Source organism: Sciurus vulgaris, assembly GCF_902686455.1.
Source record: "Sciurus vulgaris genome assembly, chromosome: 2".
In the NCBI taxonomy this organism is placed as follows: domain Eukaryota; kingdom Metazoa; phylum Chordata; class Mammalia; order Rodentia; family Sciuridae; genus Sciurus; species Sciurus vulgaris.
The window spans coordinates 170,291,186-170,318,776 of NC_136462.1; the positions used below are offsets into that span (position 1 = coordinate 170,291,186).

The following is a 27,591-nucleotide window of genomic DNA, read 5'->3' on the forward strand; positions in this document are numbered from 1 at the left end:
AAGACAATTTATAACCATCATCTGCTGTAGAGATAGACCACTGCTATTCTTACCTCTTCCACTATTCCCCCAAATAATTTATTTCATTTCCTCCCTTCTCTGAAGTCCCCTACAGGTCATGTGTTATGCCAGAAGCCATGTTTTAAATATACTTGAATTCTTAGTGGGGATTCTTTCATGAAGTAACACTCAACAGACCTGCCTGTATTAAATAATATCTTACACAATAATTAACAATGATTTGTAGTAACTGAGAGTCATGGCTAAGCACCCCAACAACAGAGGACATTTCTATCACATGATATTCTGGTATAATCTGGTACAGATTTGGTTTCATAAAATTTTGATTTTTCTGTTCTCAAAGTAGGAAGTGACCTGATAAGTCACCTCATTTATCATTCTATTTTACAGTGAACTGCAAACTTCCAGAAATGTTTAATAACTATGGCCACTCAGCAAGGAAACACTGGAACTACTGCTCTTGACTGCACCTGCTACTTGTCTCTTGGGACTTATTTATTATGCTATAATGCAAATCTCAGCATGAGAATTTCTGCATTAATACCACACTATAGGTGAGCATCCCTAATCTGAAAATACAAAGTCTAAAACGTTCCAAAACATCAAACTTTTTGAGCGAGCACCAACACTCAAAAAATTTCAGAGTTTGGAACATTTCAGATTTTCAATTTTTGGATTAGGGATACTCAAATGGTAAAATATATTCAAATATTTCAAAATCCAAAAACTGAATTATGGAACACTTCTAGTCCCAAGCATTTTGGATGAGGGATAGTCAACCTGTACTTTGGAAATTTTAAAACTTCAAGCAAAGAGAGTTTTAAACTGACACACACTTGTTGGATGTATATAACAGTGATAGATCTTTCCCATGCTACTTTAAAGGAATAAGGACAGGTGCTTTCCAAAACAAAACAAAAACAAAAATACAAAACAAACAAACAAACAAAAAACAAAATGAAGGGCTGGGGATATAGCTCAGTTGGTAGAGTGCTTGCCTTGTAAGCACAAGGCCCTGGATTCAATCCCCAGCACCGCACAAAAAAAATAAAAAAAATAAAAAAAGAAGAGTAAGAAGAAAGAAAAAAAAAATAAAGGGAAGAAAGTAAAATAAGAAAAACAAAAAGCCTCATGACACCTTCTATGAAGGAGAAAGGCTCTCATGGCTGTTTTTCTGTAACTTTGGAATGCCCTGGAGGCCTTTTTTGGATTGTTTAATTTATATTCTTGTGGAATACCCCTCACTTGGGCCATTATGCTGTTATTATATAAGAAAGCAAAGAATCAAACTGCTAGGCCCTCTCCTAAGAGGGTTCCTAGGCAGGCTACATTATAAATGGTGCTGTACATGATCTGATAATTGTTTTAATTCCTACTAATTAATAATAACCCAACTCATTTAATGTAAGTCCTGGGAGAATTCTCTGTTGGTACTGCTCAAAGCTAAGTAGATCCTATTAGATTTCATCTCCCTTTTTGAGTTCTTATATGGCTTTTATATTTGAAAGCGCTGGCATTAGTCTTATATAATAGCAAAGAAAGCAGATCATTTTTGATCTTAAAATTTTGGCACAATTTTACAAACTTAATAACACTTGTGATAAGTACAAATACTTTCATCTTCAAAAAGATATTTTTAGGCTTGCAAATTCAATAAAAATATCATTGTTATATAACTTATCTTCAAGGCTTATCCTTTATACTGTCAAACTAAAACACATTATCTAAAGCTAGGAACCTATATATCAAAGATCCCATAGTGTATTTAAATGCGGTCCCCATTACTGTGGATCAGACTTTTAAGCTAATGATAGCTCTGGGTTTTGGAACTGAAAGTTATGTGCCCAAAGACACAGGAACAGAGTGGGTGAGGATAGTAGTGTACTTGCAGAGTATGGCATACATTGGCAGGAATCTCAAATTCTCTTTAATTGAATGCACATAAAAACAAATTTTGCATAACATGTGAAAAAGGAGACCCTTCAAATTTGCCAATTTAATATTCTGAGTGTTTTTCCTATTTGTGTGTTACCACTAAAGTTCATGGAAGGTTGTGATTTTTACTGTGAGTATTTGCCCTGTTAAGGTTCTATCAATGTAGGAGAGTAAGGTAATTTGCAAGCCTGACCCTGCCACTGGCCCAGTATCTACTTTTAAATTCAAATTTGTTTTTCTCTACTTATTGTGTCGATAACTTTACTACATCCCCAAACATCTGTTTTTTTTTTTTTTTTTTTTTTTTTTTTTTGTGAAAAAATGTCCCTGGAAAGAAAGCCAAAGTCTAAAGTAGGCAAAGTGATTCAGAAAAATGAGGCTGTTTAGGCAACAAAAACAAGTTCCAGAAGAATTACAGACAGAAATCTCCAACTTGTCAGTTACTTAGGTCCATGACAGGAATAAGCCAGCTATATACTTTAAGCAGAGAGAATGAAATGATAATAGGATATTTTAGAATGAGATCCTTCCTTTGTGATATCAAGGGAATGTCAATTCTATAGGTCTCATTTCCTCTCCAAAAGTCAGATTCTGTAACTAATACAACAAACAGTCTTGGATGCATTTTAACAGATGTGATTGATTAAAGAGTCTCACTAACCCACTGAAATCTGCATACGGTCACTCAGCAAGCATTGATTGAATATGGAGTACTAAAAGGGGGCTGAAGTGGACTAGAATCCAGTTTTGAATAAATCAGGATTCTCTTTCTCTAAGTGCTTTTAGACTAACAGGAAAATTAAAAAGTGAAAACCATCAAGGGATATTATAAAGCCATTAAATTGTGTAGAGAGGAAGCAATGAGCTCCTTTAGAGAAAAGGTGAAAAGATTTCATGGAGATCGTGTCTATATATAGATTTAAAAAATAAATAACATTTGGACATTTGAAGCTGGCAAGAAGCAAGGACCACCTCAAATTTAGGAAATAGTGGAAGTAGTAAGAAACACATTAAGATTGGCGGTGTAGGTCAGTGGTACAGCACATGCTTAGGATGAACAAGGCCCTGGGTTCAATCCCCAGCATCAAAAATAAAGTAAAACAAAGAAAAAGAGGGATTTGGTTGAACTTGGGATTCTGAAAAATAAAACCCAGCTAACACTTGAGTGAAAAAAGGAAAAGCATCCTTGTTAAGAAAGGTTAAAATTTTGAAAGTTCTGAAAAAAAAAAAAAAAAAAGGTAATCATGTAATCAAATGCAGAGACACATCAATCAATGTGGCATACCAGGAACTAGAAGCTGTTTAATATTATTGGAATCAAGCATGCATAGAGCATCACAGAAGAAGAGGCTGCAGTTCTTCCTAACCCCATTTCACCTTGAACAATTTTGCAAGAGGCTGTTCTAGAAGAATGAGTCAAACTAAACCGAGCACTTAAGGGTCAATAACTGGCCATGGCAATAAAATATGTACCTGCCACAAGGCCCTGGCTCATGGACTGCATAGAGGGTACTTGCTCCAGGGCACGTACAGAGAAAGTCTCTCCTCTGGCAGGTAAGAGATATTTGAAAAGACATACTATACAACTAGAATATGCATCTAGGCATGGATACATATCTATAATAGCAGGATTGGGAGTCTTGGAAGCATTTTTGCTCCCAGAAAGTGAACAGAATCTCTAAGGATCACATAGAGAACCCAAGAGTACTCAATAGGGACAATGTTGAAGTGAGTTCTTTTGATTGTAAGTGGCAAAAGACTAATGATTTGGAAGGGGTCATGAAGACCTAAAGAGATGCTAGAAATAGGAGGCAAAGGATCTGTAGTTTATGATTTCTGCTGCTAATCAGGGAAATATTTCTTCTACAGAGAAATAAAAATTCAGAAAGATCTATGGTGGAAGATTAGAGTAATAGTTTCCTATAGCAGGGAGGTAATTGAGGAGACTTGTTGGGATAACAGAAATTCTCTATTTCAATATGGCTAGTAATTGTGTGTGTGTGTGTGTGTGTGTGTGTGTGTGTGTGTGTAAATTCATCACTATGGATACGTAAGATTTATATACTATAAGTAAGTTATGCCTCCTCACTAAGAATAAAACTTGAAGAAGAAACTGAAGGTGAGATGTTTCGAGTTCTGGATCTGAATCCTATGTCTGACATGATATTTGTATTTATGACATATTTCTAGAATTCCTACTTGGTGCAAACCACTATGAGTGGTTATTTGTTGCTGCTACTTTACATTTTGGGCACTATCAAAATTTGCCCCTTGATTATAATCCTTCTTATATGATCTTTACTCATTTAAAAAAAGAACATAAGAAGTAAAAAGTAATTCAAAAATGATTGCTGTTAATAATGAAACTAATTCTAGATGTGTTCTTCCTGCAGTTAATGTACAAATGCTCCCAGAAGCCAATATTGTTTTTCTCTGCTAGAGTACTTCATTTCATTTCTCTAAGGTCCTTATTTTTGCCCCGGAAACACTCATTTAAATGCAGGTGTGAGGATGCATAAGCTTCTTAGCAGTGACTCAGAGTGCTGACGGGTCCCTTTTTATGATTTTTCCAGACAGAGAGGAATGGTTCAGCATGTTAAGTAGCTACAATGGTATAATTCAGTCATAAATGGCTGCTCCACATGATTGCCTACTGCCGTTCAATTTCTCCACCTTAAATGCCATGCTAATACACTGGTTCTTCTCTCACTTAGTTAGATAAAGGCAGATCCAAAGTTCAAAATGCAAAATTGAAAACTCCTCTTGAAAGCATTTTCCAGGTTTGTATTAGGTATGCAGAAGGAAATGGGGGAAATTACAAAGTGGTATACTTGTAAGCACAGGAATCAAAGGGATATTCTTTGCTCAAAGTAAGCATGCAGATCATAAACTGCCACCAGCTTAGCTAGAAAGTGAGATATATGTGCTTTCTAAAAATTTTCCTGGGCCAGGTATGTTAGGTTAGTTTGTACAGAAGCAGAGTCTACAATGAAGATCCTAAAAAAGTTAATTGCTGAGAGAAGCTCTCAGCAGAAATATGGGGGGGAAAGGAAGACAGATAGTAAAGGAAAAGAAGCTAAGAAAGAACGTAGTTTAAGCTGGAGCTAGATTGTGCCCTGATTTCAAGAAGAGTTCTGGAGTATGAGTAGGACCATCCTGTGGACTGAACTTGGAGGTAAGGGGCTGACTTTTGATACCACTGAATAAGCCAATCATAGGCCACCGACCACCAGGTCATTTTGGAAACAAATATGAAAAAATAATAAACAAAATGTTCTTAGCATTCTGTAGGAAAAAAATTGATCATATTTTAAATTAAATTAAATGCCACATCCTAAGAATGGGATCATGGACACATTTAAGAACTTGCTTTGTATTGTCCATGTGCCTCTGTACTTGTGATTAATGAGAAGCAATTAAATTTGAATATTGAGAACTCAAGGTGTATCAGTCAGATATAGTTATATGAATGTATGTAATAAGCTGTTCTAACATAAAGTGGCTAAAAATAATGAGTTCTTCAGCTTACACTTGTGTAGTTGCCTCCATGGTTCTGGTCTTGACCGAGACTGCATTTATGTGTGAAATGGATTTGATTTTGTCCCCTGGAGGGTGGACTTAGCTGAGACAACTGTGAACACTTAGCCGTGTTCCATGTGTTCCTTCTCACAGCAGGCTAGTCTGAACGAAAGTATCAGAGAACAGTACTTTTTACGGAAGTATCAGAGAACAGTTCTAAGAGCAAGTCCAATTGCACCAGAGCTTTTACTTTTTTGTATATGTCACATTTGCCAACATCTCATTTGCAATGTGAGTCACATTGTTGAGCCAGAGCAGAAGGCACTATAAAGTTATATGTCTAAGGGCATAGGTACAAGGAGATGGTGGTGATGAAGACCTGAAGCATAGAATATGATCAATCTTCTGACAAAGTAAATATCCTATGTAAGGTAAAAGAGGTGCTTTGAAAATAAGCAAGATTAATATTCTATCTTCCAGTGAAATGCTTTGGAATCTAGACTCACATTGACTAAATAATTTCTATTGAATCAGTATTTGTTCCTAGCAAGATATGACTGCTCTAACAAGTGTCTTCAGGTATATATATGAATATCACTCTTGTTACTAATCTACTCACTTGTGATTATATGATAGGCTTAAAGAAGAGTTTGTATCATTGCTTCAAATGATAATGGAAGGTGCTCTGAAGCAGTGAGATTTATTTAACAGGATTTCAGGTCATGGTTGATTTATTTTTTTAATGATTTTGAGTGGCAATGGACAAGGAGGAAAGGTACAGTGTTTAAAAAGTCCAAAGAAATAACTGGGGGAAAAAATCTTTTTCCCCCTAAGAACTTAATCTAATTTACCCTGGATTGTCCTTTAAATAGCATTGGTTGGAACTAATTGCATTGGACTTTCTCTCTTTAATATATTTATTCCTTTTATGAATAACTTACATGTGTTCTCCATTATAACTTCTCATTATGGTTCTTTCAACCAGACAACACTTATCCTCTGTATTCCATTTCTTATTTAGGAAATATTATCTTTTGTTAATTCATTTTTATGGTCAACAGTTATTTTCCTTCACTCACTGTTCTTCAACAGATTAAGGGCTATTCAGTTCTGGTTATTTATAACCTTCACAGACTGAAATATTGCTATAATTCCTCTACAAAGAAGAATTATGCATAAGTGGCTATCTCATGCCAATCAGTGGAAGTTGGCTTATTCAACGAACTATTAACAGCAGATATAAGATGTGCCAAATGCTAGGCTAGTGTCTGTAAAATACACACAAGAAGTTTGCATAGTCCTTGCCCTTACTAAACTATTAATCAGTGAGGACAAAGAAATGAGTACACCAAAAATAAATTACAAAGGCTAACAAAGGTTAGAATTATGAGTTAATTGTCAGTAAGTTTTATTAGAACAGAGATGGAAGAGATCCCTATGGGCTGAAGGGGTCAGGTTTATTAGTTACTGAGACAATTTTAAAAGATATGTTCACAAAGGCAAAGGCTCCACAGCCCACATGCACGAATCCAGTTATAATGAGAATCTGGTATATATAAAAGCACAAATGGTTTTTACAACACAACCAAGCACAGGAAGCAGTAATGAGCTTCTTGGCATTTTAACATTGAAAACAAAATCAAACAAGAAAGATGGGGGGCAGAGAATTAAAAGTAATTAATATTTTGCTAAGAGAAGAGAAATCACATGGTTTACTGCCCATGCATTTACCTTTAGCATTTTAAATTTATTAACAGAATTTTTAAAATGTCAGTTCTCATAAGACCCCTTAGGTACTAAGGCTTATAAACTAAACTAGGACACACGTCATGGGGGAATATTTAAAGTTTGTATTATTTTTTTTTTCTTTGCCAGTTAAGATGGCTTACGTTAAAAAGTCATCAAAAATGTAAAATGGTCTTTTGACTTAACAAGGTTATTTTCAAGAGTCTGAAACACATTTATCTCTTACATGTCTATAAAAATACACTCATAAATATGTGATTGGATTGATGGAATTTTATTAATATAATTTATTAATGTAATTTATCATCAATCTCTCATTTTTCTCCAACCCCCAGCTCCTCTCTTGGGGTTCCCTACTCCCTTTGTACGATCTGTCACTATAGAATTAAGGTCAATCCTTCATTTACTTCTGTAATTTCTGCAATGTATGTAGTCTACTCTTATATGAAGTGTAGAGCTCACTCACTGTCACATGTGACCTGGAAATATTACAGGAATTTAGGTGAGGTATGAACTATGAGTAGTTCATAATTAAATTGATACTACCACTTTAAAACAAAAAGACATGAAACACAATCCCACATTTAACTTTATTTCACCTAGAAAAAAGTTTTACAAATGACAAATGAAGGCTTAAAAATCACTACTAAAAAGAGATGCAAGAAAGTTAACCTGCCTTTGAAAGGAAAACTGAATAAAGGATTGTGTTCTTCTTTATAAGATACATATTTGCCAAATATATTTGAAATGAGCTTGCATTTTTAGCAATTACATGTGAGTGTATACATGGGTGTTTATATATGTATGTGTGTATGGATATACACTTATATATGTACACACATGTGTACTTACATCAAAAAGTAAAGGTAATAAATTTAAACTATTATCTAGAAGTATCTTCTAGAAGTAAGTCAGTGTGAAGTGTTATCTCTAAACCTTTTGCTCCAACACAATGAAGAGGGATTCTTTAACTATTTTTAGAGTTAGGAATGTCTGGTCACAGAATGTTCATTCCTTCTCCTTGGTCTCTTATTTATTGTTTTATAGTTTGTTTGTTCCAGACTGTAGGAATTTCATCAATAACAAAGATGAGCCCTTAGGAATGCCTCTAATGGCACAGCAGTCTCTGAGCTCCTCAGTAGCTTTTCTTTATTAAGATAAGAAATCAGGTTAAGTGCTTTAGAAGGAGAGGCTAAACTACTACCTTTATTGAAAATTAAGCAGAAATGCCCACCTATTATCAGAAGATCATCTTCAATTATTAATTTGGTCAATTGGGAAGTAATTTACAAAATTAAAGAAGAAATCATATTTTATTTATTTGTTTTTAGAAATTATATTTTCTAAGCAATTTTAAAAAGTACTTAAAGTACTTTATTTGAATATATGTGAATATGTGTGATTTTTACTGTATATTTTCCTTTTGTCATTAGTACTTATGACTTTATTAATACCCAAATATTTGAAGGCTGGTTTCCTCGATGAAGCAGCAGGTTTTATTTCTTACTTTATTTGATTGATCAGTTTCAAAGTGTGACTAACATATACTTTTAAACTCAATTCTGCTATGAAATAAAGGGACAAAAGCAGTAGCATAGACAATCCTGGATATGGGGTGGATATGGACTATTAGAGGTATTAGACCAAACGGAAATCAAATTACAATTGTTTCAGGCTAGAATTCCACTCTGACTTCTGATCTGGCCTTGCCATGCAACCAAGTCAGATCAATCAACAGCCCTTGGTTAGCACTCTTGGGTGAACTGAGAAACAGCTAATAGTTTTCCTACTTAAGGTGAATCAAGCCTTAAGTAGGGGTCACTGCTTGATTTTGACCTAATGTGAAGAACAAAAGGAAGGCTCTGTCCACTTTGTGTGACTCTCCTTTGCCAAATTTATGTCTGAGTCAAGAAGAAAATGTGGGAGTCACATGCACCCTATCCACAGACATTCTGTGGGAACGGTAACCTTCCATAATAAAGGGAAAACCATTGGAATCTTAATGCTGTCTAGCCTTGTGCTCTTGCCTGTTTCTGAGTCTGGTTGGGGAAAAGAATAAGCTAAGAAGTTTCCATTTTGAAATGTTTCCCTTGAATGTCTGAGACAGCTATTTTCTTCCTCTCCATCTAAATATTTAAAGATGCATTTTACTGATGTTCATGAAACTCACAGATTAATACATCATGAAGCTTAATTTCTCTACGACATTTGCACATCCTTGAGCAAGTCACTAAATGTCACTGTGCCTCCACGTCCTCATAAGCTAATCAATGGGTTGCACTAGATGACATTTTCTAAAAGAGCTGTAGGTGGTCCCCATTTGGAATAGTATCAGACACAGCTCTTAGAGGAGCTTTGTTTTAATTATTACTCCCAAGCTTCTCTTGGTTCTATGGTCATGTTATCCTTCTATTTTATGGCATTTGGACTTGACTACTAACCACAGCCTGTGTATCTTTTTGGCGGGGGTGATTTTTCTGTTGGCAAAGCCTGCTCATTGCCTAGCAGATTAGAAATGTCACACATTTGATGCCCCTCAGAAACAGACTTCAACCAATGACTAAAACAGCTGGTGGATAAATACCCAAGCTCCCTTGAACTTCAGGCAGGGAAACTTTTAGACTTAAATTAGTCCTGCCTCCCAGTTTCCAGTGGGATTGACTCTGGCTGCCCACATTAGTAACTGATTTGTAACATATTCTTTACTGGTTACAGCACTTCCCTGTCCAACTTATGTATACCTCGGACACTATTTCCTGTGGACTCCTTAAAAATAAGTTATTTTCATTTAAATCCTTAATGTGTAACTAATATCTGGACAATCCAAAATAAGTTATCTCCCACTATTAAGTGCTTTTTGGTGGAAAAATGATTAGAAATGATAACTTGTTATTTCTGTTTTTCTTTCCTAATAAATTTTAAAATTATATGATCTTAATGTACTATATTCTTAACCTCAGCATTTTAAAAAAATTGTTCTCTGGTCTGGATGTTTTGGTTGTATAAACTGATTTCTGAAACCTTTTGAGAGCTAATTATATGCTTCAAACATGAATCAGACTTTTAAAAATGAAGTCTTAGAGGAAATTCTAAAGAGATCTACATTTATCTTATTCCTCTTTTGCCCATGGAATGGATGTCCATTAGCCACCAACTGCAAAAATGTAAATGTTCAATTACTCTGAAATAACAGGCTTAAAGAGGCATGGTATTCTTGGCTCTTTGTTTTGTTTTCATTTGATCATGGCCTAAAAGCCACAAAGGAAACTATCACTATAATCACCCATTGATACTCCAGAGTCCTGCTCAAAAAGGAACAACAAACAAAAAGAGAAAAAAAAGCTTTTATGCCTTGGAGAGCTTAGAGTAAATCCTGATCAAAGTGAAACCCAAAGTGAGGCCATTCAGAACTTGGGATTTTTGCAGAGGGGTTACAAAGGTCATTTGGCCACATGAATTGGGATGTGAACAAGTCAACAAATGGGGAGTCTTGTCCCTGCAGATAGAAGGGTCAATTGACAAACCCCTTTGGAAAATAGGTCTAAACGTACATATGCACAGTCATAAAAGTATGGTGTTAAAATGCACAAGAATCTTTAGATACAGTTCTGGTGTCCAGAAGTTTAGAAAAAGATAAATAAAACTTTTGGTAGGTTTAGAGAATAGAATTTTACAAAGCACTAAAGTAAATTACTGCAAACCTGTCAATATCACTCCCTGGATGACACAGTTTTCTGCAAATACAGCCTCCATTTCTCTGCTCCTTTTCGTACTGAAAGTTCTAGACAAAGTTGTCAACAATGCTTTCTGTTTTCTCACTTCTGAATGTTCATGCAAATGCTGTTCCTTCTTCTCCAGAGAGACTGTTAACATCCAGGTCACCAATGACCTTCACATCACCATTGTCATCTTTGAATGGGGACATTCTGTTCTTATCTTGCTTGACAGCTCATAAACTTTCAATGTAAGTGACCCTGACCTTCTATTACATTTAATTATTTTTAAATTGTTTGAAAACTTGTGATGTGGGTTGAACCTGGGACCTTATAGCCCCTCTATTTTAAATATAGTCTTTAAATGTGTTTTAGGATTTTGCATTCATGTTTTCCTCCTATGAAACTGGCCTTTCCTTCTCAATACACCTTTGCTGGTCCACCCTATATTATTGCTTGAGTGTTCAGGGTTCTTTTTTGGAGTCACTTCCTCCATCTCCTAACTGTTAGGTGCTCTCCTTCTGTCTGTATCTAAAATATTTTATACATAAATACAAATATTTTCCAAGTCTATATCTGCAGTACAAAACTTTCCTTAGAAGTCCACACTCCACTATTTACACATTTTCACATGAATACAGAATCACTTCATGACTGTGAGACTTCTTCCATCACATGGGGGCTCCTACTCACAAGAACCCACATTTGGATTAATGTTCTGGAGTCAACTGCTCTAAAATTCCCATTTTGTCTTTGAACCCCTGTTTTGTCCTGAAGTCCAATGGGTCAATGGAGAAAGCAGAGGAGATGTGTCCAAAATGCGCACCCACGCTTCCTGGCTGCCCATCACATACAGCATTTGCAGGGCTCACTGGCACAGATTTCCATGGATTCACAAGGCTTGAGCGTTCAAGGCCACACGTTGCAGTTCTGAGAGCCACATTTTCTGTTAGAATCAGAACTTGCCTCAAAAGCAGAAAGGTGACAGCATTCAATAGGCCCAATCTTATTGGTGTCATTTTCCTATAATAGTCAACCATGGCACTAAAAATGATGACACTGAAAAATGGAAATGAGGGGGCAATGTGTAGTTCCTTTTCTTTTCAGTCCTTCCTTCCAAGGAAGCTGAAGGTAACAAGTATTGATAAAATGTGCATGTCTCAAGAAGTGAAATGAAAACAATTATGGTTAGTTTTTTTCCAGTGTTTCCACCATCCTGTTAAGAACAAAATACGCAGGCAGGCACAATCTACAAAATAGGAATTGCATACTTTGGTGATTCATACACAACTTAAATCCTTTTCTGTTTGCTTTAAAATTGCAATTTAATCAGCATACTACAGTGATGCAGCCACATCAATGTTCATAATAGCTCAATTCACAATAGCTAGATTGTGGAACCAACCTAGATGCCCTTTGATTGATGAATGGATAAAGAAACTGTGGTATATATATATATATATATATATATATATATATATATACACACAATGAAATATTACTCAGCCATAAGGAAGAATAAAATTATGGCATTTGCAGGTAAATGGATGCAGTTGGAGAATATCAAGCTAAGTGAGATAAGCCAATCCCAAAAATACAAAGGCCAAATGATCTCTCTGATAAGCAGATGATGATACAAAACAGGGGGTGGGAGGGAGGCAAGAATAGAGGAAGGATGGATTATATACAGGAAAAAGAGGGGTAGGAGGGGTGGGGGAAAGGAAAAATAACAAAATGAGACAAACTTCATTACCCTATGTACATGTATGATTACGCAAATGGTGTGACTCTACTTTGTGTACAACCAGGGAAACAACAGTTGTATCCCATTTATGTACAATGAATCAAAATAAATAAGGAAATAGATAATTGCAATTGATAACAAATGGCAAAAAAAGGTATAAAAATGGTAAAAAAACATGCTGATGATATAAAATTTCAATTTTTCTTTACTTAGAATGACAGTAAGTAGTAAATTTTTAAAACTCCATGACATGTCAAGAAACAGACCATAGAACAAAGAAACAAACTTCAGATTTTACTAACTTTAATGTCACTTTTCCTCTCTGCCCTTTGGAAAAGGGAGGCCTCATTTCATTTTTTGGACCAGGTGAGAAAATATGTAACTGGGTCTGCATAAATGACTAACAAACATCTCAAATTTCAATTTCTTAGTAATTTTATCCCCCTACCATATTTCTTGGTTTAATAATGGACGTGGAGCCCAGAAAGTAAAAATGAATTTTGGGATTTTGTTCAATGGTTGAGGGACAGAAGTACTCATTCTTGACCCTTAATGTGATCAAAGCAGCGTCTGGTTTTCTAGTTTTGGTAGCATCAAAATGACAATTAAGCGGAGAACCTGCTTTAGTGTAAAGTAGACGTTAGAAGAAAGAGTAGAGAAAGAAAACACAAGACCCTGAAGATCTCACTGAATTGTTGGATGGATCAAACCTGAAGCTCTACTGTTGGGCATTCCCAGGAAATAAATTTCATTGTTTAAACTAATACAAGCTGGATTTTCTGCTACTTGAGAGTAAAACATTTTAATTGACACTGTCAATAAATTTTGATCACTGTTTTTGGGGCATATTTTCTTTCAGTAGCTTTTAATACTGTTAAAAATGAGATAGTTGTAACTAGAATGTGTTCTTTTGTGCATCATTTTATCTACTTATTATTATAGTATGAACATTTATTTTCATGCTAATATGTATTTTCACAACCACAATCTTGTTGGTTATGTAAATAAACAGTGATGATATAGCACAATTTATTTAACAATTTCCCTGTTTTCTGGATACTCAGGATGATCATTCTCCTCAGGTTTTCTTTCATTTCTTATATACTTTTTTCATAGAAAGCTAATCATTAGATCTAATCATTAAGTCAAATGTGTAAATTGCTTTAGCTATTGAAATGCAATGCCAAATCACTTTTATAAATTATTCTAATATTTTTAATACCATCAATACTCTGCCCATGTTAGGCTTTACTGCAATTTTATTTTTAATAAAAATTTGATAGCAATTTATTCTTTAATTTGATAAAAACTCCATAACAAATTTGCTATGCTTTAATATGGATTTCTTTCAATGCTAGGAATTTAGATAATTTCTCATATGTATTTTAATATTGCTATTTATCTTTAGGGGGATTATTTGTTCACCATATAGTTGAATTTTGTAGTCGGTTTTTCACTGTAGAAGAGGTAGTCAGCATCCAGGTAATATTTTTCTAAGTTTTCATTATTCCCATGAACTCAGACCAATGACTTTCAATGCAAAGAATTGAAACTCTGTGCATAATTGCTGGTATCCAGTAGAGCCAAGTATGAAATAAATAGGAAGTGGTTGAATGAAATGCTCTCTTTTACAAACCAGATGGTACATACAATAAAGACTAATAGGAGTTGGTAGATAAATACCCCAGCTCCCTTGTTACTCAGATGGGACACTAATAAGATGCATACTCCATACATTGTTCTAAGTACCCTAGTGGAATTAGGTTCCAGTTGCCCACAGTCTAACTTGCTTGTTAACTCATACTTTATCAGTTACTGTCCTGTTTCTCTGTTGTTCCCTACCCCAAAAATCATGACCCAGATAAACTCTTCATATCCCAAATCTCCTCTCAGACACTGCCTCTGGGGAATCTAAATGAAGACACTTATCAAATGAGAACTACTATAAGTTAGTATGTTAGGCTTTTAAAAGTACTTACTGAACATTTGAAATCTTCCCTACTCTACATTAAAAACTTTTTTTCAAAATAAAGCAGTTGGCTTTTCTTTGGGAATAAACAAGAATATTTTATACAATATACAATGGTCTTTAAAAACACTTTCAAGAAAGAAGCAAAAATAACTGATGTTTGTGACTTTTAAGTTAAAAGGAGTATTATTCATTATATATGGGGCCTCAGAACTTTGTTTTTTTGGTTTCTTACTCTCGCCACAGGATACTTCTTACAACCTTTGAAAAGTACAAATTTCTTTCTCCTTAGGCTTTAATCATCATGCTTTAAGAAAATCTTTTGAAAGGAAGTCAGCATATGTTGCAATAACTAGGCCTTTTCATTAAATTTATCCCTTCAGAAAAGCCCACAAGGTAACTGAATTTTGACCTCAGTTCAAATAGAACCTTGGCTAGAAAATTTTCAGAGGTAAAATGTGGAGAGTAATGGGAATTTCTCATATTTTAAAAATTTCCACAAACCACAGTTTCAGTATACTCTATTCAGCATACATGTGGCTCAACGTGTTTGAAGTTCACTTGGAGTTCAAATGGTGTTTCATAGATGGCAGAAATATATTGTATTCCAAGCACACCTGAGTGTTAGTCAGGTTTCAGTTGCTATAACAAATACCTGAGATAAATCAACTTACAAAGAGGAAAGGTTCATTTTGGCTTATTATTTCAGAGGTTTCAGTTCATGGTTACTTGGCCATATTGCCTTTGGCCTGTGGAAGCACAGTATATGAAGGTGAGGAGCATTGGACAGAGGAGGCTGCTTACTTTATGGCATCTGGGAAGCAAAAGAGACAGGCAGGAAGAAGCCATGATCTCTTCAATGGCATATCTCCAATGACCCAACTTCCTTCCACTAGTTCCTACCTTTTCGAGGTTTTATCACCTCCCGATAGTGCCTCAGGGTGGTGACCAAGAATTTTAATATATGGGCCCTTGGAGGACATTTCAGATCCAAGCTATAGCAAGCTGATCTCTAATTTTAAAAGCTGACAATGAAAAAAAGAAATTCTTATTTTAAAAGAATATTTGTTGCTAAAACAATATCACAGCTGCACATTCATGCCCTTTCAAATTATTGCATTTTAGGACTTCTGACTTCCCAGATTTTCATTAGGGTAGGAGATTTGAAAACTCAACTGATCATAAATTCCCTTTAAAGTATAAATTAACTTCAAAGCCACAGCTTTGGTTGCTAAGTCACAACTTCTAAATTATGTCTTTAAAATTTTTAGCAACTTCAAATAGACATTTTGACATTGCTTGCTTTTAAGCAGATTAGGAACATACCGCCTTCTAATAGTGGTTATTACCAGCCCACTTTAAAGTACCACAAAGTCGTTTCTGATGTACGCCAATGAAGTTAGTTTTACCGGCCTCATGATGGTCACTCAAAATGTTTGCAATTTGCAAGGAAGACTTTCCCATCACAATTTAGAAAGATTTTATATCAAGATCCTCAAGTAACTGTAGAATACTAAATTTACGAACATTGTGTCCTCATGTGTCAGGCTGTCTGCAGGGGGAAAAATGAAGTGAGAATTTGAATGTCTGGAAAATTTAGGCTACAAACTGTGAATGTAATTTGAGTACACAGGGTTCACAACTGAGGAGGAAATGGAAATAAGTCACCACAAATGTATATCAGAGTGACCTACGTCATTTTAACATCCCTCCCCTTTTCACTTTAACTGCAGCACTTTTTCCAAACTGCATTGTTCCCAGAGTTGGCCCAATTTTCCTGGGGCTCAAGGTCAGGAACGCAGAAATCAAGATGCTACCCTGGAGGCAGCTCTTCAGCTGCCTGAAAGTTCTCTGCTCCAAAGTTTTTGGGACCAGTTTCCAGATCAACATCACACAATGGTTCAAAATGTCAATAGTGCCCAAGTGGAGAAAAACTAGATGTGATCTGATCAAGTTGTTCAGCTTACTGACCCAGAGACAGATTTACAGGTTCTGTGATTTTTCTTCTCCACCTGCAATTCTAAATTGCCTATTACAAACTGATGGTAGGAACCCCCATTTATAAATGACACTAGCAATATTGTAGTGTCAACATAGAATAAGCAGAAAGAATCTCATTCCATGACTGCATAGTATTTTTTGTTTTGTTTTGTTTTTGAGAAGTCACTTATATTCACAAGATTGCTAAAGCTAGGTAACTGAGGTCCAGAAAATCTAAAACTGCCTTCTTCACCAGTAGGTACTGTAGATAAATGGCCATGTATCATAGCCAATTGTGCACTAAATTTATGTTAAATCACCAGGAACATTCCAAGGAAATTCAATAACATCTATTTATTAAATTCAGTTCTATGATTACTAACCAAGCAAAACAAAGCTGAAATATATTCTGTGGAAAATCTAACTGCTTAAAAGGTGCCCAACAGAAATGTTATGTTTATTTGGCCATATGTAAATAATGACCATCATCTCATTTATATTCATGCACTTCTTAAGAAATGTTGTCTTTCACATTCCCAAGGATAAGTCACACATCATTTCCCAGCTCTCTTTGAATTTGAAGGTGTTAGTTTCTGTTGTCATGTTTATAAGAAATCATCAGCCTTTTCATGAGGTGTGCAATTGGTTCACATGCTAAAAAAGTCAACATAAGTTAGGGTGCTTCATCCATCCATTCACTTGATACACTTTGCAGTATTCCTGATGTTTAAGGATCATATTCACTTCTTGACAAGGCATAGTTTTATCTGAACTGAGTATAGCTCATAAGCAGATGGTGGCCCAGTTTTAGTAGTTAGATACACTCTATGAACTTTCAGAAAGTTTGGCTGCTTAGGGCTAAATTAAAAAATTTAAAAGTAATAATCTAAAAATACACAGATCATTCTTTATATAATTGATAGCAAATACACAATCAGGTGAAACTTTTGAACTACTAATTTTTTTAACACATAAAGATTAACTTTCTTTCATAAAAATGTTATGTTTTGGATATGAAGTGCCTCCCAAAAGCTTTTGTGTTAGTGCAGAAATAATTCAGAGGTGAAATGATTAGTTTTGAGAACCATAACCTAATGGGTGTCTTAATCCATTTGATGGATAATAGTCTGAAAGGATTCACTGAATGGCAACTGTAGGCTAGTGGCACATGACTGGAGGAGGTGGGTCACTGAGGGTACATCCTGGAAGGGTTCGTCTTCCCTGAGCCCTTTTCTTCTTGCCCTCTCTGCTTTCTGGTCTCCCTGAGTAGAACAGCTTCCCTCCACCACCACACCCTTGGCCATGGTGTTCTTTTTCATTTTGGGCCCAGAGCAAGGGAATCAGCCTACCATGGACTAAATCTCAGAAACTGTAAGACATAATAAACTGTTCCTTCTCTAGGTTGGTTCTTGTGAGTTGTTTTGGTAACAGTGATGAAAAGCTGAGTAACAGTAGACACAAGCTCAGAGTGGGAATCCAGGGCTGGTGTGGTGGTTTCCATCACTAGAGACTCAAGTTTCCTGTAAACTTCTAGTCCCTGATTCTCAGCAATTCCTTCCAACTCCAAGTTTGCTTCATGGTCCAAAAGGGCAGCTGGAGTTCCAATCTCCATTGCTGCATTACAGGTATCTGGAAAGGTAAGGGAGGGAAGAGAAAACACAGGTCCCAGCTGTCTATAACATCTTGGAAAAAAAAAAAAATCTTCCTTACTACTTTTGCTAACATCTTAATGGCAGAAATTAGTCAAATTCAGTCTTTGGCTGGTTATATGGCTGGAAAAGAGTAAGAAAAACTATTTATTGGTTGACAATCAAATACAAATAAATAGTTGAACAAAAGGAAACCTAGTAGAGTAGAGGTAGGAGAATGGGAGAGGGGAGGGACAATGGAAGGGAAAAGAGGAGGGCAAAGTGTGTGTGGGGGGGACCATGAACTGAAATGGAATTCCATGCATATATAAATTTGTCATGATGACTCCAAAGACTATAACTATAAAGCTCTTATTTAAAAAAAATGCAATTTGTTGAGCAAAAATACTTAATTTTTTCTGTTTACTCTTTAAGAACTACTCTCCAACCTTCTCCACCTCGTTTGGTGCCCAGGAGACAAGCTCCTATGTACTGCATCAGCTAGCCTCCACCCTCTCGCTTCCCTTTGAGCTTAGACATTGAAACAAACCAACAGGAAATTGAGAGGTGGGAGTAGGGAGATGATGTTCGACAGAACTAACATTTTACAATTGAGAACTTTCCATTTAATTATTTATTTTTCTGTTGTTATTTTTTTTCCCAATTGGTAAAGCTATACAACTCTCCACACCATTTTAAAAAATTCAAACTTGCTTGCAATTCTTAAGTGAACTTTTTAGTTTGTTGTATGAATGCAAGCCTTACTTGACAATTCACACAAAGACTATTCCAACTGAAAATTATTTACAAAATGGTTACCTGCCTAATCTTTGATTTAGCATAGTAAGTATACTTTATTTGGCTCTCATTCTCATCCCATAGGTCTACACATTATAAATTTCCTAGGTTTACACTCTATTAACCAATAAGAATGTTCAATTTCATGCAAATGACAGAAGTAATGACATAAGGATCTACAGATTGATCAGCCACACATACTTCATAAAAGATGAGAGACAGCTTACTTCAAAAAGCCAGACCTTGATTATGTACTTTTCCTGGTTTAGAATTTGTTCTAGTTGGTAAAAATAGTACAGTCCTCAAAATCTTACTAAAGATACTAGTTTGAGATTAGAAATATTTTAGCAACAAGTTCATTTCAGGCATTATTCATGTTAAGATTGTCCCCATGTGAAATCGCAATGCCACACCATTTAAGATTTCAGTTGGTCATATTTAAATTGGAATTATGTTTATTAAAAATATCAACTACTTAAAAAAAAAGTCATTAAGTCCATGTGAGAGTCAATGCACTGTTTAGCTGAAAGACTGCAAGTCATTCTGTTAGGCAGGCTAGCTTCATACAAACATTGGTTACTAGCATGTGGCCAGAAAAAACAAGATTTCTTTGCACAGTTACTACTGGAATAGACAACTTGCTTTTGGACAGAGCAGCTTTCCTTCCCTTTCCCTAAGTCTGCAAACACATCCTTGCATTATCTGGCCACAGGTAAGGTACTTCTAACTGTACAGTAGCTGCTGTCAGTCATGGTCACACATTGGGTCACTGTGCAGATTTGTAAACTCTTAGGGCCTAGATTGCACCCCAGTCCAAGTATGTCAGAATCCTAGAATGGGCATGGCCATTAGAATTTTTATGACATGCCAAGTGATTCCAATGTGTAGCCAAGGTTGAGAAACCCTGCTGTAAGGAGACAGGGTTCAAGTTGTGAGCACCATGTATACAGGAGTGAGTTTTAATTTCTGCTTCTCACACAGGCAGCCCTTTGTACTTAGTTCTAGAGTATGCCTAAGCAGGCTAGTGAATTTGGCAAAAACTCTCACTCCCTTTTTTTTTTTTTTTGTGGTGCTGGGGATTGAACTCAGGGTCTCATGCTTAAGAGGCAAGCATTCTACCAACTGAGGCAAGCATTCTACCAACTGAGCTACATCCCCAGCCCCCTCACTCCCTTTTATCTTTATTCACCCAAGGAGGATTTGCTGAAAAGAAAAGGGCAAGCAGGATTAGCTGGACTTCCTTCCTGGAATTTCTTGCTGCAAGAATATCATACTGACTTAGCTCTGTAGTTCAGGGTGATGGGGAAGGGGTGTCTAGATCTAAGTCTACACATGTTAACTGCAGTAAATTTTCTTAATTTTAAAGAAAAAAAGTAGTATTAACTGTCAGCTTAACTTCCTTTAAAATCAGTTACTTCAATCATCTTTATGTCAATTAGGTTAGGGTATAAAGCAGATATAGTCTATTAACTGCACTTTCTAATTGCATCTGTTAATGAAATTTAATCCTCCTGCAAATTGAGGCATCTAAACAAACGTGTTGAACACAAATGAGGAAAGGTAACAAGGAGGGGGCTAATTATAAAAAAATACTTTTATTTAGAATAATTCATAGCAATTCTTTCATTGTGATAAATCAAGACAGAACAGAAATGAGTTCTTGGAATTCTGTTTGAAATGTCCCACAGATTGCATTTCAAATCTCCAGTGCTTAGGACTTGGCATCCATTGGAGTTAACTAGTTGCTCACTTCCCAGTTACCTTAGAACAGCACACTAGGAGTGAAGGTCTGATTTTTATGTCACCCCCTGCTCCAGTTGCAAACATTATTTACACAATCATAATGATATTATATTCTAAATTCAATATACCAGGTTTTACCATAGGAGATGGTAATCTAGTTCCATTCCATTGGGCTTGAAGATATATCCACCAATCATAACAAACTTGTGAAGCAGGCCCAGGGACTCCAAGTCAAGGATAAATGAGTAGGTAAATCTTCCTACTTTCTCTCTCTCTCTCTCTCTCTCTCTCTCTCTCTCTCTCTCTCTCTCTGTATGTGAGTGTGTGTGTGTGTGTGAAGTTCTGGGGATCAAACTCAGGGCCTTACACATGTTAGGATGTTAGGCAGTCACTTTACTACCAATATGCTACATCCAGAGCCCTTTTATTTTATTTTGAGAAAGGATCTCACTAAGTTGCTCAAGCTGGCCCTGAACCTGCCAACCTCCTGCCTCAGCCTCATAAGTAGCACTAGAGTAATCCTCTCTACTCATGTTGCTCAGCATTGTATCTGAATCAGTCCTTGCCAACTCTCAGGTCACATACCCATGGCCATTTTCCATCCTCTGTCCTCTAGATGGGACCCTGCTAATTTCTTCCATATCCTGCTAAATCTCCACACTTTCCCCTGGAATGGTTTCACTCTACCTACCAGGAAGACATCATTTTCCTGGTTCTGTTTAGTTCTTTGTTCATGGTTTCTTTTATCTCTTCGATCATATTTAAGAGTTGATTTATAGTTCTAGCTGATATATTCAATGTCTGTGCTGCAGCAAGGAGACTTTCTGTTAATTTCTCTTCTTTCCTGAAAATGGGTCAGGTTTTCTGGTTTCTTTTCACACCTCATAATTTTTTGTTGAAAACTAGACATTTTGCATTTTATCATGTGATAACTATAGAAATCAGACTCTTCCCACTCCTCAGAGTTTGTTGTTTCTATCTGCTGTGTATTAGAGTTGTTTATTATTTTTCTAAACTTTCTTTATTGTGGTAAAATATAAATAACAAAATGTTACCATTTTAACCATTTTAATTGTCTCTGTATTATGTTATATAACAATTACCACCATCCGTCTATGAAACATTATCATCTTCCAAACTGAAACTCTGTACCCATTAAACCCTATTGTCTCCAAGTGGAAACTGCCCTTTTCTTTCTGTCTCTGTATTTGTCTCCTTTAGGTACCTCAAATAATTGGAATTATAAAAATATTTGTCTTTTTGTTTCTGCTCACTTAGCACAATATCTTCAAAGTTTACCTATGTTGCAACATAAGTCAGAATTTCTTGCCTTTTTAAGGCTGAATAATTTTCCATTGTATGTGTATACTATATTTTGTTTATTAATCCACTGATGGACTTTTGGGTTGCTTCCACCTTTTGATGATTACTGTGAAAAATGCTGCTATGTACACGGGTACAAAAATATGTTTGAGTCTTTTGATCATGTACTCAGGACTGGATTTGCTGGGTTACATAGCAATTTCTGTTTAAACTTTTGAAAAACCACAATATTATTTTCTGTGGCAGATGCAACATTTTACCTACCCACCAGAAAGGCACTAAGTTTCCATCTTATTTCCCATCCTCAACAACATTGTTTTCTGTTAATTTCATTATTATTATTGTTGTTGTTGTTATTAATTATTATTATTTGTGTATTGGGCATTGATCTTAGGGCCTTACACATACTAGGCAAGCTCTCTACTACTGAGATACATAGTCAGTCATTTCTTAAATTTTATTTTGAGACAGGGTCTCCCTAAATTGACTATTCTGCCCTTGAACTTGCAGTCCTCCTGCCTTAGTCTCAGTAGGTGGGATTATAGATGTGTACCACCAAACCCAGCCTAGTCTTGTTTTTTAGTAATAGCCATTCTAATGGGTATGAAGTGGTATCTCATAGTGGTTTTCATATTCTCTTCCCTAATGATTAGTGATATGCATTGTTTCATGTGTTTTTTGTCCATTTTAATATCTTTGGAGAAATATCTATTCAGTCCTTCACTCATTTTTCTAGAAAATTTTTATAATGTTCTATTTTTTTATTAATGTTCTATTTTTTATTGTGTACTTTTGTGGTCTCTTGGGTTAACGTGTTTAGCTAGTGGTTTGACAGAGATTTCTTTAAATACTTAGAGCTAACTTGCACACACACACACACACACACACACACACACACACACATACTCCTCATCGTGTCTTTGCAGATATGATCTGTGCTGGGCATGTTTTCAATGCTTAGCCTGGTTATTTACTATTCTGTGTTAGCCTTCACTTCCTGCTAAAATGCAGGCTTACATTCTTAAACTAAAAGTAAAAGTTTAAGAGTCTTCCAAAAACCTTTTCTGATCATGAACCCTATACTGGAAATAAGCATAACTTTTTAGATTACCAATTGTCAAGGAGTTTTTTCAAAATCCTTGCCCTCCAAAAAAACTTTCTCCCAAAACTTTTCTTTCAGGATTTAGGCATATCTAATGTTTATCTTTTGGACATCTTTTTGCCATAGGTGGCGCCATCTTATTCATTTGCCTTTCCATGGTTTTTAAGAATAAAACCTAAAGTATTGGCTGCTTTCTTCCCGGAGAGATTTCTAAGGTAGGCATAACAAAGGCAAGTACCTTTTGTTATTCCTTTTAGGGAACTCCCAAACAGGTCAAAAAAGGTAATCAAAACTCCTTGGTAATAAGGTCTACTCTGCTCCTTCCAAAACCAGGTGTCCATGCTGGGAATGTGGGCTGCCATCTTTAAATCTTTTCATGCTGAGGAGGGGTGAATGGCAATGGTAAGTTAAGAAATCACAGAACTCTCCTACCATGTTAAAATCACTTTTTTTTTTTTTTTTTTGGTTTAGCATTTGCTTGGATATTTACATCTTTGGCTATTTTCTAGTCTTTTGACATGGGTTCATTTTACCAGTTTTTATTTGTTTTATCATGTTTGGGGTGAGGAATGTGCCCTGGGAGTTTCCTCCTCTGCCATTTTTGCTGACTTGACCCCCAACGTTCATGCTATTAGGACATACAACCCTATATCCTTTTCTTAAACATTTTCTGAGGTGCTGGGGATCAAACCTAGGACTTTGTCCATGGTAGACTAGTGCTCTACACTGAGCTACACCCTCAGACCCCAAACTCTATATCCCTAATAGGACTGAATCAGTTTCAAATTGCAAAGCAGGCAAAGGGTCATTATGGTAAACCTATGAGCTTTGCAAACAGGTGATACAACCTAGGCCTATACTTTCTTTCTCTTGTCCCTTTCCACTTAACTCATCTCATTCAACCCAGAAGCATGAGGAAAACACCAACTCACACACTAAGACCTGTCAACATGGGGTGGGCTCAGTTTTTTAATGATTAAACACCTGGGGAGACCATTTTGTATTTTATGCTTGGGCTTAAATGTCCTTCAAAAAGGGTCAGGGACCTCCATCTATTTTCTATAAATCTCTGACTCTAACTCTTATCAAATGTGGCATTCAAACAGGACAAATAAAATGCCAGTGGATACATTAGTTTTAATGATAAGGTAGAGACCAATGTGTATGTCAGGGTAGAATACTGCGTGTGCTCTTATCATAAATGGTACAAGAGTTATTTGGTTGTCAGGGCTGCATCAAAAGCATCTGAAAATTATTTGAGTTGTAGGAGAACAGACTATAATTTACATGTCTGCCCCAACTACTCAGTCACTGACAACCTAGAAAATTCTTATCAGTAAAGATGGAGCCAATTTCTCTATTCCATAAAAGTAAGCACGTTATTTTCAAAGAATTTTTGAAAACCGTTTTAGACCTCAGAAATTGCATGAAAGAAATACTGAGTCACAGCAATGATTTTTAAATGAAGAGGACTTTAATCATGCATGAATGTCTATGGATGTGCTGGGCACCCTGTATCTGAATGGTCAAAGATCTATCCAGTAATAAGCAAACCATGTAGGTTAATACCAGGATTTGAAAATTCCTTCAGAGTTAATGGGTCTGATTATGAGTGCCCCTCATTTTTCCTCAATCTGTTCCTCTGATCATATTCATGTATTCTTTCTGCAGTGTATTTTATTTTTCTCAACCTGCCCCTCCCACCAAGTTAGTTTCTGTTAAGCAAAAGAGAGTTAGAGAAAGGTATGGTGAAGAGAATTATAGGATGTTCCACATGATGAAGATCATTCTAAAGATTGACACATTCCATTGTTTAGAAAATATTTATTTAGCCACCCTGAAAAAATACTAAATATTTGGAAAGATTTTTATGTCAATGCCATAAGAGGAAACTACCACTATGAGATTCTACAAAATAAAGGATTTTTTGTTTTGTTTTTTACACAAACCTGGATAATTCTTTTTTCTTTTTCTTTTTTTTTTTTTTTTTTAAGGTTTGGCACTCGAAGGTGGAAACACAAATGTCTCAAGCATTTCCTTCAGTACAAGAGTACATACCTCAGTGATTTCACATGAATAAGATCCTGTCATACACTAAATTTGAATTTAGCTTCTGAGCTAATGGAGTAAAACAACTGATTATATTAATATTGTCAAGCAGGAATTCAGAAGCTGGGAAAGAGCTTTTGTTTGTGTTAACAGCACTTTATTAAGGTATGACTTTATACAGACAGTATGACTCTCAAGCATACACATGAGTGCAATCTGGCAATTGTATATGACCATGTAAACAGCACCCAGGCCAAGATACAAAACACTTCACCCACCAAGAAAGTCCTCCTTGTGCTGTTTCCCAATCAATTCCCTTGCACTTCACAGTCAACTATTGTTCTGGTTTCTATCATTAAAGAGTGTTTTGCCTGACCTTGACTTTAATGAGTAGAATTGTGGAGTATGTTCTCATTTGTATCTCTTCAGTTTTCTTCAGAAACATTCTTATTGTGAGACTCATCCATTTGGTGGAATGTATGAACACCAAATTCCTGTCTATAGCTAAGTAGGTAGTACGATATAGCTATAGCTAAAAGTATGGTGTATTATATGAATATACCATAATGTGTTTATTTGTTTACAAGTTGGTATATCTTGGGGTTGTTTCCATTTTGAGGTTATTATGAATGAAGTTACTATGTATATTCTTTTACAAGTCATTAGAAGGGTACATGTCTTATATCTTTTGAGTAAACACCCAGGAGTGGAATTGCTGGGTCACACTATAGGTAGGTATCTATTTAACTGTATTAGATAATTTCAAAGAACTTTATCATGTAGTTATATCATTTTACATCACCCCTGTATGAGTTTCAGTATTCTACAATCTTGCCAACACTTGGTCTTAGCGTGTGTGTGTGTGTGTGTGTGTGTGTGTGTGTGTGTGTGTGTGTGACTTTTAGCCATTTTAGCAATATAGGGTTCCATAGCTTTCCGTAAATAAGAAGTAGTTTTGTGAAGGCTTCCATTAATAATGATTGTTTTTTTGGGGGGGAACAGTTCACTTGCTTGAATTTTTAAACTTGATTTTTGATCCTCTAAAAATTTTCACTCTCAATGCTATCAGCAGTCACCCATAGGAACATTATGTTCTTTAAAGATAACTTTTACTGTATGTGTGTACAAATGTCAGAAACAGGAAGTAAGAATCTTGTTTTTTAAAGATAAAGAGACTTCAAGGGCTCAGAAGTCGGTGGATCTTAAAAGTTCTGGGCACCAAATGCTTGCTCTATTTTGAGAAACAATTCCACCTTGTACTCAGACCCATGACATCATTTACTGACCCTTGCTAACTCAAGTCTTGACACTCCATTAAAACTTCAATAGCAAATTTGAATAGTGAAAAACTGTTTCTTAATCCTGGCTTGCAACAGTAGAAACAGAAAGTAACCCTGAAATTGGACTGTTTCACACTTGTAAGAGTGTGCCTCTTGAACTTTGTCATTACTGTGTCATGAGAAACCATAAAACATGGACAGAGTATAAAATCACCCTGATTCTCACAACTGATTTACCTGTGGCCTACACATTGTCATTTGCAACAACACTCAGCTTAGGATGCTTCACAAAGTCATGGATGTAAACTGAACTGTTTTGAGGCATCATCAAATGTATCAAGGGTACAGTCCAGGAATTGCTATCATTTGGACACTTGCTTTTTGTCCACTTACCCAAGCTTTTACTGAATTCTTTATAACTCCCTGAGGTGATTAACATGTAATCACCATGGAATCAGCATGAAAAAGCTATAAAACTTACTACCTGAATAGGAATTTGGGAGCATGGGATGTTAAATGTCTAATATCCAGAGGTTGTAATGTAGGTAGTGGGTCCTAGCAGCTGACCCTGGGCCTGGAACTTAATCTCCCACACACCTCTGGCCCTAACAGCAAACACCCATTATGAAATATGTCTTTGTGTAACTCTTGGTTCTGTATTTCTTTCCTCTAGGACATTTCAAATCAAGAAAAAACAAAAAGCAATGGTAAAAATGTAAGCATGAAACAGGAAGTTCAATGCAGGGCACCCTTGCAGGCATTCTTCTGGGTATGAGCACCAGGTGTTATAATACAGGACAAAGCTAAACTATGGGGCCAGCCCAACTTGGAATGCTCGCATTTTCCCAGAAGTTCATCGTCAAGTAGAGATGGGTCTCTCTACTCTTCCTTTTCTTGTCTCTTCTACCCATCCACTTTCCTAACAATTTCCTGTGTATCAGGAGGACATCTTTGCAAAAGATCACAAAGACTGAGTTATGGAATGCAAATTCAAGTTCTTCTTTGCATAATAATCAAAAGAAGAGCACTACTTTAAATCTG

The 27,591-nt window shown here is 35.9% G+C and overlaps 2 protein-coding genes and 1 long non-coding RNA gene across 6 annotated transcripts in view; 2 read left to right on the plus strand and 1 right to left on the minus strand.

The window, feature by feature from the left end:
* LOC306655128 overlaps positions 1-27,591 on the plus strand; it is a 554,397-nt gene that overhangs the window by 363,551 nt on the left and 163,255 nt on the right. The window lies entirely within an intron of this gene.
* Positions 1-27,591, minus strand: part of PLCB1 (phospholipase C beta 1) — a 722,251-nt gene that overhangs the window by 300,775 nt on the left and 393,885 nt on the right. The window lies entirely within an intron of this gene.
* LOC306655127 (uncharacterized protein) lies at positions 1,097-25,651 on the plus strand. Of its 2 annotated transcripts, XM_079129414.1 has the most exons (4): positions 1,097-3,510; positions 11,080-11,185; positions 23,555-23,623; positions 25,216-25,651. In XM_079129414.1, exons 1-4 carry the CDS (start codon positions 3,411-3,413, stop codon positions 25,295-25,297), a joined length of 357 nt encoding a protein of 118 aa, XP_078985540.1. In that variant the 5' UTR covers positions 1,097-3,410; the 3' UTR covers positions 25,298-25,651. The 2 variants fall into 2 exon arrangements, 1 of the variants encoding a protein (XP_078985540.1); XR_013762203.1 differs by lacking the exons at positions 23,555-23,623; positions 25,216-25,651 and adding an exon at positions 12,892-13,942 and having other exon boundaries at positions 1,097-11,185.